This window comes from Oryzias latipes, chromosome 24, assembly GCF_053564925.1.
Source record: "Oryzias latipes strain Hd-rR chromosome 24, Olatipes_Hd-rR_3.1".
NCBI lineage: Eukaryota > Metazoa > Chordata > Actinopteri > Beloniformes > Adrianichthyidae > Oryzias > Oryzias latipes.
Genome location: NC_136260.1, coordinates 20003373 through 20016616, shown reverse-complemented (window position 1 = coordinate 20016616; position 13244 = coordinate 20003373). Strand labels below are relative to the sequence as shown.

General features: G+C 40.8%; 2 protein-coding genes across 11 annotated transcripts in view; one reads left to right on the top strand and one right to left on the bottom strand.

Annotated features, from left to right (window-relative positions):
• Nucleotides 1–13244, top strand: part of LOC101173110 (uncharacterized) — a 92963-nt gene that overhangs the window by 34293 nt on the left and 45426 nt on the right. The gene's annotated exons all lie outside the window — the stretch shown is intronic.
• dlgap2b (discs, large (Drosophila) homolog-associated protein 2b) overlaps nucleotides 1–13244 on the bottom strand; it is a 79042-nt gene that overhangs the window by 32591 nt on the left and 33207 nt on the right. For all 10 annotated transcript variants that reach the window (XM_078942902.1, XM_078942900.1, XM_078942901.1 and 7 more), the window contains 3 exons: nucleotides 4218–5377; nucleotides 2139–2359; nucleotides 910–1063 (listed from right to left, as the gene is read on the bottom strand). In XM_078942902.1, coding sequence (XP_078799028.1) covers nucleotides 910–1063; nucleotides 2139–2359; nucleotides 4218–5377 — 1535 coding nt within the window. The remainder of the gene's footprint in view (nucleotides 1–909; nucleotides 1064–2138; nucleotides 2360–4217; nucleotides 5378–13244) is intronic.

Here is a 13244-nt window from a genome sequence, read left to right as displayed (position 1 = left end):
TCATAGATCTTCACACTGCAGAAGTCACCTCTTTAGTCACCACCAAGGTCCAAAACAGACTTTCATATGTCACCCAGCTGCACAGATGCACAGCAGGGTAATAAAAAGCAACATACCTGAAAAGGCTGAAGTTTATTACTTAGACACTGAACAGTTGCTTATCCTGGCCAAGTCTTTACATTGGTGCACTGGTGATTTGGGTACAAATATGAGGGGAAAAAGAGCCTGTTAACTGCTTATTTTGGCAGTGTATACTTTTTTCAATAGCATGTAATAGAAATTTTCACCAACAAATAGATTATAAAACTAAAGCAATCAATTGTGTACCATACCCTGAATTCTGTCTGACTTCCAGCTGACTTCAGGGTGCAAAATGGTGTAAGCAAAACAACTGCAGAAAACTGTAAATGCTTCTCTTCAATTCATTGCTAAACACCCTACAGGCAGTCATCCCGTTCACCTATTGCTGGTCAAAAACAACATCAAGAAATACTTATAATTATGTTAAGGTAGTCAATTTTGGTAAAAAAAAATTTTTTTTTTACTACATTTCTTTGTTCACAATCTTCTCAGTTTTGTTAAATGTAAAAGCTACTCGTTAGTCTGCCTGATACCTTTCCATGCATTGTTCTAGCTATCCCACAAAGCCGTAGGGTAGAGTTGCCTCATTCTACCAAACTTCTGCCTCCTTGACTCCCTTCTCCAACTCATTTGTATTTAGCTCTTCACGCTGCTGGCTACATGACAAGGGGAGTTATCCTAACATCAAGGGGGAGGGGGGAAGGAAGCAACGTCTAACCTGCATAACTAATAATAATTGCCCACTAAAACTGCTTTTATGAAATCACTGCACAAAATCAGATGCATGTTAACTAGCATTCCCTCCAGGTGATGCTTTCAGAGACTCACCTGGCTTACGCAGCTAGCCTGGCTGAGGGTGCTGACCGCACGCATGTAGCTTTGATTGCGTGATCGAAAAGGCGGAGGATGAAAGGAGGGGGCAGGATTCAGTGTGACACTTGGGTGAGATCGCATATCTCTCGTCTGCAGGTGATAACCCTGGCTAAACAAGAACAACAAGAGCAAAGCACAATTTCACTGATCAAGGTAGCAAATAGAACTTCACAGATTTTGACATTGCTACTTCTGATTCATGACAGACTGCTACGCACAGATATCATCCACCTTGTGACTTGTGTTTAGTCGTTAGTTGGCAGGTTGCAGTTGCACATAGGGCAAATAGGTATTTATTAGTGGCCAGTCCCTTAAGTGTTAAAGTGAAGGACCACTTAAACCTGTAAACGTCCTCTCTGGTTTCCCCACAAATTATCTTTTTTTATTGTGTTTCTCACTTTTCTGTAATGTATAAAGTTATTACCAGCTTACAACTTTAAAACTGTTTTAGAAGTTAATGTTTTTATATTGGGAAAAAGGTGCCAACTTGAAGAAATTGTTATTATTATTTTTGCTTTTAAGACCCAATTAACATAAAGGAATACATATTCTGTGGCTAAAATATTTTTCATATTTTATGAGGAATATCCTCTTAACACTCTTTGAGGGAACTCCTTTGTTTGCACAGTCACAGCCAAATAAAGATCCAAACGCTCCACAAATTTACGTGTCTTTTTACTTCATAATACAATTTCTGGTTTTCTTATTGATTCTTATGTTATACATGTCACTCCCTGGGTTCTTGATTCTCCCTTCCGGAACACTTGTAGCTTCTTTATGCTGGGTGAACCTGTGCGTTGCTGCTACCTTATTATTTTCCATGAGAACTTTTGGATCCTCTCCAAAAGCTGCGTGGATTGGTTTAGAACTTTCCCTCTCATGCCCCTTCTTGCAATATCAGCAGTGTTTCCTCTACTGTGCCACAAGTTTTTGTATGCTTTTTTGTATCTAAGAAAAACTTTCACGATGTTCCATTTTCAATGTATTAAACAGATTCTGATTGGATTGATGTGAAATGCTTACACAACACATTGAGTATTTAAATCTGCAAAAAGTAGTAACCGATTATAATTTACTTTAAAACATAAAGAAGAAAAAACAGTTTGAACATATCCTGTTGAGTTTGTATTTATGTTTTTACCTTTAGCATCCCATGAACAAGCAACTTTGTGAAGCCCACCTACCTCTGAGATTCTAAATGGGGTCTCTGCATTGCTGATTTGAGGACAAGGGCATCAGGGCGAACAGTTTTTGAGACGGGAGACATCTTTGGACTGGTGTCAGACTCCCCACTTTCATCATCCACCTCTCCCATAGCTTTGACGTAGCTACTACTCCGCATGCGCCTACATGGAATCTCCTCATCTTTTTCACCAGGATATCCTCCCCAGTCATCCTGGGGCACCTGTTGGTAGTGAAATCCAATCAGTAAATATTTTATATCAAGTTAAATAAAGTTTTATTTATTAAATATGTGGTCTATTTACTCTGAAAACCAAGGCTGTCAGTAAAATTCTGCTATGCAGTGCACCCTTGTTCATTGATTACGTTATAGAAATAACTCAAGATAGTTGAAATCCGTGAAGTAGGATAATAGATGTTTTAAGGCTGTAAAACCCTGCAATAAACATTTCATGAACTTTTTTCAGACAGACATGAACAATTTCACACTTTTTTTTTGTTTTCATGCCCACAAGTGTAGCAATGTTGCAGTTCAGCCATGGCACCTCTTTATTGCTGCATATAAACGTGTTGTAAGTTTCAAATAATAATAATATTTGCCTTTTGTCCTAAATTCACCCCAATACAATGACTGTTACATTTTGTAAGAAGAGGAGCCATCAGCACAGCTCCTGAAGCTCATGTGCAGAAAGCAAGATTCTTGACTGCTTTAGTTGTCCACTCACGAGCAATTTAATGACAATTAAAGGTATTTTCTGACATTAACAAAGGGCAACTAACAATTTTGACCAAGTCTGCATACATTTTTTTTTTACATATTTCCATATTTTCACCTACTGCACCTTTATTCAAACTCCTGAAAACCCTTTTTTTGGAAAATCCTAAAGTATAAGTGAGATCAAATACACAGTAACAGCTGCATCATTAATCACATTCTGTGTGTTTTTATTTGCATTCTTGACAGCCTGATTGTACTTGAACATAATACATAGGCTTCCTATAAATACCTAGACATAGAGAAACAAAGTGATTATAGTGCATGCACCCACATGTATTACTGTGCACAAATATATTAATGTCTGGTGTGAGTTTGCTGATTGAATGGCATTACACCCCTGGCCACATAGGCATAACATGTAAGCAGCCATGAATAGGACTTATTCTACTCGGTGATGTAGTTTACTTGCAGTTTACTACACCAGACAGAAGACACATCACTGCTTCTTATTGGCTTCCTAAATAAATTAATAAAGAAGATTCCAATCATATTCAGCACAACATATTAACCCAATCTAAATCAGCACAAGCTAATTGGAGCACCCATACAAATAACATCAGTTCAGTTCATAAAATGGTCTGTATTGTATTGTCTCAAGGCTAGTGTGCAAACATGAGAAAATTAGCACATTCATTCCCCTTCCGTGGACCGCTAACATGTATAAAGGATGCACACTGACACAACTGATGTAAAGAATGATTGAAAATAAAGTCATGATTAAAGCACTCTTACTTATTGGAAAGTATGTTCCTGTCATCATTGTTTAGTAGATAATGTTTAGTTGAATAAAAGATTGATTGGGGGATAGAAAATTAGCTAATTTCTTAAAAAATAGCACTCCTGTAGGATCAATATTTTATTGAATTGAAAGGTTGAACTGCTTTCAAAATATTGTGATAAAAAGTGCAAATTAGGATGTAGTTTTTGGGACTTGAAAAGTAATACTGGCATGTGAAAAAATTGCAATTCTGAAACTTAAGCTGCTATAATGACTGTCCAGGATTTAATTATATGAGCAACAAGGCTAACGGAAAATACGCAGGTCAAAAAAGTTAAAAAATTACAATAATGAGTTTTGTACATTACATTTTGTTTTTTATTTGTCTCTCATTCAGACTATTCAGGATGCTTTTCCCAATAGCAGCAGTACTTTCAACATGAATTTGTGGTGATGGCAATAAGTCAAAGAAGGCACTTTGAGATGAGAAATGGAGGTTCTCAACATTTTTATAAATCAAGATGTAACAACTTATGGAAAGTACAGAAGTTTAAAACATGTAAGATTTTATAAAAAGGATCTTACCTGAAGGTAGTGAGGCGTTCTCGATGAAATTTTGAGGTCTGTGTGCATTATGGGTTTGTCTAAGTTGAGGGATGACTTCCTATATGCTTCCTTGGCCTGGCTCACTGTTAATGTGGACCATGAGCTTCTCTTCATATATTTGCCCTCTGGTGCCATGGCCATGCTCTCACAGGCTGAACACTTGACATCATTGTTACTCTTAGAACCTTTGAGTGACATCTCTCCAAAGTGATGGCTGTGCATGGAATCTGGATAACAGTGATCGACGTGTTCTCCATGGTGTCGTGACATGACACTAGATGGGCGGTAGGTGCTGTCACTATCTAAATTATCATCCGAGCTCCACCAACCACCTGACCGATGCTTCCGTTCTTTACTTTTGCTTCTCTTGCTGCCATGTTTGGTGGAGTGGTGACTATGATGGTAATAACCTCCTGTTCCCCCTCCACCTCCAATTATATCCCCTTTTGTGCCATTCATCTTGGATGACCCCTCTAAGGAGTGAGACTTGGTGAAAAGCTTTTGCACAGAATGAACCAGGTGTCTGATGCGGCCAGGACTCTCACTTCGTTGCTCTGCAGCTGTGGAGGCACGCTGGTACTGTAGCGTGTGGAAGCCGTCACGTTGTAATGGCAGTTGCTTCTCAAATTGGTCTAACAGATTTGCAGGAAGGCGGTTGCTCTTGGTGCTTGAATGGTGCGAGGAAGCAGCTGCTGCAGCTGCAGCCGCAGCAACAGCTGGGGAGGTGGCAGAGGCTGTGATGGCAGCGCAGTCATCGCGTGTGACTGAGTCATAGTATTGAGAGCTATAGTGCATTCTTGGGAAGGTGCTGCTTGAGATGTGGTCCGACACAGCCGGTGGGGGCATGGTGACGGGGGCCATCATCATCCGGTCTGAATGGACAGAGCTGCGAGGCGAGTAGCGGTGGTGGAAATCAATGGGGCAGCTCTCTGTGGGGCTGAGTAGGTATGAGAGGTAACGTGTATCCGAGCCATGGTGAGCGTGAAGGTCATGGACGTGAGGGTCATAGTCCAACCCATGGGATAAAGGAATATGGTGCTGTGAACGGCTGCCCGATAAGCCCTTCATGTTCCTGGAAGGAGGGAGATGTCTGCCTTCATTGAATTTTCGAGGTGGGGACCAAGTAGATGACTGCTGGTCTGTTAATAGAAAAAGAAGCAAAAATAGAATAAAGTAATGTCAACCAATATGGAGATAAGATTGCTGTGCATGGCATTGATTTATATCCATAACCCTATCTATCCATTGAAATCAGTGTTTTCAACCCCGGTCCCCAGGAGACACTATTAGGAATGTTTTCTATTCCGCCCAACACACCTGGATTTTATGACTATCATTACACGGTTTCCATTACCTATGAAATTGCGCAACTTGGATTTGCAATAATAAATTTACTTAATGGAAACATCACAATTTTGTAAAAAACTTGCTTTTATTAGAAAATAAAAAGATTTTGCGCTTGGAGGAGGTGGTTTTTGGGGCGTATTAAAATTGACATATTTCGCAAAACTAAAATGAAAACAATTTTTCAAATTAGATGTGCTTCTTGGTAGGAACTGGCTGCCCTGAGCCCCACACAGCAGGCGCCACAAGAACTTCCACAGCGTCACGCAGCTCATTAAAAACTGTGTGTAAGGCGGAATTGTTGGATCGACAGGTCCTCTTTAAAATCACCAACCAAGATTCCCCAAAATCACGTCATGATGAGCACTAGTGCCGTGCCAGAAATTTGTATATATATCTTGTAGTTTTTATCAAAAAGGAAAATTGGTCCAACTGCTTACTTGTCGTAACATTTATTTTTTAATACAGCTGAACTGGCTTCTAACATGCATCTCTGTCTCTGTCTGCTGTGATTTTATCCAAATGCTCCCTTTTTGTGAATCAACTTAAAACAATACTTGTTCTCATCCATCGCCATGGTTTTGAATGACTGATCGCGTGAGTTGGTTTGTGTTTTTTGCATTAATCATTTAATGGAAATAGTCTAATTGCAAAATTGTGTTTTGTCAACATTTCTAGAATGTCAATAAAGTTTTGTGCATATCCATAATGGAAACACAGCTATTGTAAGGTTTGTACAACGGTTGATAAAAACTGAATCCGATGTATGGCGTTTCAAGGCTGCCATAAATTGAAAGGGCGTAAAGACAACTAAGCGGGCGTATTCAGAAACTGAGTGAGGAACCTTACAACCCGCAGGCACAATTCTACCAGAGCGACCCCGAATTTTACAACTGCACGGCTGCAATCCTAACTGAGCGGGGATCCCGCGCGGTCAGTTCCTCTTTGCGCCTTCACAAGGCTTTACGCTCAGTGAGGGGGCATTTTTGTCACTTGGGGGGGCGGTATTCAGGGGTATACAGTTCTTTCACAACCATACGGTGAAAGTCTGACATTTTCTCGAAAATGTACGGAGCAACTCTAATGTGTTGTTGTGTGACCTAGAGGACCTAGGAGAGAACAGCATGAGAACGGTACAAAACCCCTTCATAGTACAAAGGTGCAGATATGTGCATAATGCAGAACGAAATCGTTATGGAAACCCTGGAAATGCAAAGAGACACGATTATGAAGCACAGTTTAAACTGCAAGCTGTCAGCTACACGGAGGAACACGGGAATAGATCAGCTGCAGTTCGTTTAAATTAGAAAGATCTTCACAGATTCGGACTTCCGGCCTTAATAACTCTTCTGATAGACGTTCAAATGTGTCAGCAAGTATCTCAATCCTTTTGTATGAACACAGCGAGTAAACTACAAATGCATTTCTAAAGAAAAAAAGATGTTTTTTTGCCAGAATTGTTTGCTTCAAGCTGTGAATGCAGAAAGAGCAATGAGCCGGCTGCCAAGGGACCGTCAACAAAGTGCTATATTTATATGAACTGGTAATAAAGACTCGTCAGCATGGTCATGCTACATGATTATTATTATGCTAAATTTTGTGAGAAAGTCAATCTCTATTTTATTTTATTGCATATAGTTTTTAAAATTTAATAGAGATATGAATCATAACAGATGTGCACAATAGCTCTGAAGATCCTAAAGCTTCTGTCACCAAACCTCCTGTACTGACTAATCATGACCTTATTGTCCTACTGCAGCAAAGATTATGTCATAAATTCACTTTGTTTATTTTTAGGAATTTTTCATATTAAAAAATTGATAAGATTATGTGAAAAGAATTCTAGTATCTTCAGAGCTATTGAAGATTTTTGACCAAATCTGATCCATGTGTAAATGTGAACAATTCCTAAAAAAAAACACAGTGAAAAATTGACATATTCTTTATTTTAGTATGACAATAAGGTCATGATAAGTCCGTACAGAAGGTTTGGTGACAGCAGCTTCAGTATCTTTATGACCACTGATAACTTTAGCCATGATTCATATCTATTAAAATTTGAAAAACTTAAGTATATGCAACAAGATAAAATAAAGATATACTTTCCTACAAAATATTTATTGTAACACGAATATCCTGACTAGTTGTGACGGTGTGGCACCGTCAGATGACGAGGGGGGGGCCACACCGTGTTTTATTGTTTGTGCATTTATGTATTTTATGTTTAAAATTATTACCTGTGGTGCCACCTGGGTGAGGATTAAGAGCCACGCCCCATGGGAGGGGCTCCTCATTTAAAAGGAGCATCACAGGTTAGAGAGAAGAGGAGTGACAGAGTGTGCTGTGTGCTGCATGGCCCTGCGTGCAGCAACTTGTGTCCTGAATAAAGACCAGTCCTCCTCACCTTGGCTCCTCTGCATCTTTTCTCGGCGGGACCCCGCCACATATGGTGTCAGAAGTGGGATCGCAGAGGGGCCACAAAAAGGTGAGGACGCAGCGGCGTGGGGGGGACGACGATTCCCCGGCAGCTCAGCGCCTCCTCCAAGCAGTCCATCCTCTAAGGAAGAGGGGGTGGATCCGGGTGGCCTTGGCGGTGCTTCAGGCCTGGCCAGGGGCCCGGAAAGCACTACGGCGTCCAACTCGGCGCCCATGGCGAGCGGCGGACCACGCGGACAGCAGGGGCGGACCGCCGGAGCGCGAAGACGGCCGGAGGCGGGACGGGCATACCGCCTGGTTCCACTGCCGCGGATGCGGGCGTTGGAGGCCTGCACGGAGCGGGACAAGGGGCGGACCGACGTCTACCGGGCCGTCAGGGGAGTGCTCCGGGAGAGGCGCATCATCTCGCCTGTAACCTGCTGTCGGCGGCTCCGATCGGCGGAGGTGCCATCCAGAAGGGGACCAGCGGGGGCGTGTTGCCGTTTGAAGGGCCTTTGCCGGGGCTGGGACCGACCGGAGCGGCACCGAGGAGCAGATCGGAGGGGTCGCCGTCGTGGAGCAGCAGTCCATGCAACCAACCGACGCGACGCGAGGACGTGTTTCTGGCGGATCGGCGTGGGGAATGCACGGCGGCGGACTGCTGAGGGGATTGCCGCACATCGTCAATCCCTCAGAGGAGGGGGATGGTGTGACGGTGTGGCACCGTCAGATGACGAGGGGGGGCCACACCGTGTTTTATTGTTTGTGCATTTATGTATTTTATGTTTAAAATTATTACCTGTGGTGCCACCTGGGTGAGAATTAAGAGCCACGCCCCATGGGAGGGGCTCCTCATTTAAAAGGAGCATCACAGGTTAGAGAGAAGAGGAGTGACAGAGTGTGCTGTGTGCTGCATGGCCCTGCGTGCAGCAACTTGTGTCCTGAATAAAGACCAGTCCTCCTCACCTTGGCTCCTCTGCATCTTTTCTTGGCGGGACCCCGCCACACTAGTCTTCATTACCAGTTCATATAAATATAGACATTTATTTTTTTTTGTGAGATTATTGATTTTTACAAAACGGTGTTTCACAGAGTTTTCACTTTGTTGGCAGTCCCTTGGCAGCCGGCTCGCTGCATGTCTGCATTCACAGCTTGAAGCGAACAATTCTGATTAAAGGGCAAAAAATCGATCTTTTTTCTTTAGAAATGCATTTGTAGTTTACACTCTGTGTTAATACAAAATGATTGAGATACTTGCTGTCACATTTGAACGTTTATCTGAAGAGTTAAGGCCGGAAGTCCGAATCTGTGAAGATCTTTCTAGCTTTATCGAACCTCAGCTGCCAGAGAATTTAAAATAATGAATCCATGGTTCGCAAGTGAGGACGCTGGAAAACCAACTCCGACATGACAAGAAGACGCAGCAGCTGAGTTTCCGCCGAAAAGGAGGTTGCCTGTGTTGGAAGATTGACTCGAGGCTGAGCGCAGCAACTTCCAGCAGATGACAATGAAAAGCTGTCCATCCTCCGCTCCTTTTACTGGTAGCCAGCGCCGGGCGAGTTACGCCACACTTTTGGACTGTAGGACTAAAGCTTGGGCTGACGCGTCTGCTTGCACTGTTCTTTGGAGCCGCACGGCAACGAGACGGAATCTGACGAAGACGATAGGGAAGCTGGCGTGTTTGATAGAAATGTAGCCCAGCTGTTCATTTCAGATGCAGAAGATGAGAACTTTGATGGATTTTTGGAATGCTGATTGATGACTAAAAAAATAAAAATAAATCACAACCAACTCAGTTTTGCGTTCGATGCCTTTTTTAAACACACACCAGCATGCATGTTTTACCTGTATGTTTTAACCTACCGGTACCGTAAATACAGAAAAAAACACTCAAAACTGAAACGGCGCCGTTCAATCCAGTGCTGTTGTATTGTAAGTAAAGAAGTGTGTTATGGGAAATAACATGGCTTTAATTGCATGTGTGTGTGTATGTGTCTGGCAGGGCAGTGCGTGGTGTGGCTCTTTGACTATCACAGTTAAAAATTTCAGCTCTGAGTCAAACTTGTTCACCACCCCTGTTAGTGTTAGAGGCTTTAGAACATAACGTTAGAATGTAACGTTGATTAAAACCTTAACCAACGACCCAAAACCAAGGTAAGAAAGTGAAGCGGGTTTTTTTGTACTGTAAGTTTTTCTCATGTGAAAATCACTGCATTGTTACCATTTTGATCCTTTTAATCCATGTTAAAGCCACCGTTTCTTTTCTATTAAAGCCCCAAGAAGAAAGTCCTGCCCCGCTGCCTCGCCAGATTAAACATGCAAATTTTAGCCAATCAGATCAACCAGAAAGGTTCTTGCCCCCAAGTTACAAACACACCCCTGAATACCGCCCCCCTAAGTGACAATGACGCCCCCTTAACACTGAGCGTAAATCCTGGTGAGGGCGCAAAGAGGAACTGACCGCGCGGGATCACGGCTCAGTTAGTATTGCAGGCGTGCAGTTGAAAAATGCGGGGTCGTTCGGGTAGAATTGCGCCTGCGGTGTTGTAAGGTTCCTCACTCAGTTCCTGAATATGCCCGCTCAGTTGTCTTTACGCCCTTTCATTTTATGGCAGCGATGAAACGCCATACCGATGTGTTTGAGTAGGGCGGCATTGAAAATATGTAGTTAGGCCTGAGACCCAGGATTGGGAAACAATCAACTATTAAGTAAACTCTTTGTCTTTAGTAGTTATGCATACCTCATACAGGTCATCTTATATCCATATAAAATACATGTACATGCAAGTAAAAATAAATAATTACATAGTTTAAAATCTCATTAAATTTGTATTGAACAAATGCTGCACAGACTCCAAGTGATACTTTAAACTCATATTCATCCAGTGTTAACATACACGACAATGAATTTGGTTTGAAAAATAGATTAAGGCATTTTATATTAATTTTTAAAACCATAACTCAATCTTCACACTTGGACGAACCTGGACGTACTATGGTGAACCAAATAATAATAATTATTATTATTAATAAAATTAAAAATGCATTAAATAAAGAACATTTTGTTAATTGCTTTATGATGTATAGAGTAGAATAGAATAGAACTTTTTTGATTCTGTAGGAATTGTTTTCAGTACAACCAAGAAGGCTGACTGAGGTGCAGCCCAACTTCTTTAGGTGCTCCTTCTGTTTTTCAGCAATGGGAATATTTACATTTACATTTTGTTGAGCAAACTGTAAATTAATAACTAGATTTTCATTTATAAAAATAACAAGAAAACATTTAATTAGGGTAAATGCTTTATCAATTCCTTTTTCTATTATCAAAATAATGATTTTACCATTTAAAACAGATTAGGTGTGCTAACAAAATGTATCCAACTAGTTATTAAATGCACCTGGATGGCATTTATTTTCTGCTTTATAATTATGACCCACATTCTAAAGTGGAGATTTGGTTGGGGGGGGGGGGGGGGGGGGGGGGGGGGTAAACACATGCACACACAATTAATTTCCCAAATTTTCTGCAGCAGGTTACCCCAGTCTGGAGCGATGCACATTGTCTTACATAACATTTTGGATCTCTGATCTTACAAACCATTTCAAAGCGGCCAGAAATAAAATGTTCTGTTGCCATGGCAACTGTGGCTGAAAACCCGGAACAGGATTTTTCAAGGTTGCGTGGGGTTGTTCTGTCTCACGTTGTAGAACAAGAGCTTCTCATCCTTGACTCAAAAGATGTACTTATCTCTATCTTAAAGAAGCATGTTTTCATGTGAATTCACGTAAAGTAGGATTTGAAGCATCAGCAAAGAGAAATGTACCCAGACTGACTTAAAAATCAAAATTTCATGCATTAAAATACATGGAATTGTGTATTTTAGTTACCAAATTTTTAGGACCCTCCTGTGCAATTATGTCACATTGAAGTGTCTCTCGTCTTTCAAAAATTTACTCCACCACTTAGAAGGTTGCTACGGCAACAAAACATGTCAAAGGAAAAATAATATGAGCAAATGAAGGAACACTGTCCCAGTGTTTATTCGTCTGCATTTGACAAATGATGATCTGCAATACACAACATACTGTAGTCTACAAAGTGGTTTTGTCAACACACACAAATATGTTTTTGGAAACATGGAAAACAGCCAAAGTGTAGTTGAGCCACTGATCAGACATTAACACAACATTGTCATTTTGCTTTTTTCTGGTACTAAAATCAAAATAGTCAAAATAGTCAATTCTTTACAATCATGTTTTTATTTAAATGTCTTATATTGCTTGTAGATTCAAGTATGGGGATCATTTTCTGAAAACAGAAACTCTGACATGGAGCATGCTACTGTTGTGATATTTGACAACTATGATGTTGCATATGGTCTTGAACGCAATGTCACAAGCCACTTTATACATTTTGTGCATATTGCACAGATGAAAATTGGTCATGCATGAATTTAAGTGGAAACAGTGAGAAAAGTTGTGGTCTTTAAGTGAAATTTTAACAGATGTATCACGAATGAACCATGTTAAACCCCCAGAAGAAGTCTGAATGAATTACGCAAAGAACACATGAAATCAACATATAACATGCATGAGTATTGCGCTGTTTATATGCAATTCACTAACGATTTGTGCGTCAATGATGTCATTTAACGTGTGCTGTATATGGAATATAAAAATTATACATCGGTGGTACATGCTAGAAGGGTCCATTAAACATACAGAGACATATGTGGAACGGTCTTGGAAAGCCACAAATTTGCGTATGTATCTCGCAAAAATCCTGCACAATTACGCAACATTTGCGTAATAATTGCTTGTAAACTAACTGCGTGATTCTCAACTGACCATAAATTGTGACCAGTTCAAAACCGAATTCACGTAAAGACTCGTCCGCCGAAACTCTCAACAAACATCTGCGCACATCGATTAATGACGATCATCATCAAGATCATTTTTAGAACTACTTATGAATTACTATGAATTACGTATATCACACATGTATAAAGAAATACCACAATTTTATAGGTGCAGAATGTACGTAGTGGCTGTGTATCATAGCCTTAAGACCAATCACAAAGCTAACTAACCTGATATGTATGTACATTTTACTGAAATAACCCTTGGCCATAGAAATGACACAAAAAATATGTCATGCTTTAACACAAACTTGCATGTTAACATAGATCATATTGTTATTCATTGATAAAAAAAAGACCTTAGTATTAAGGCCAGGTAAGTGTAATG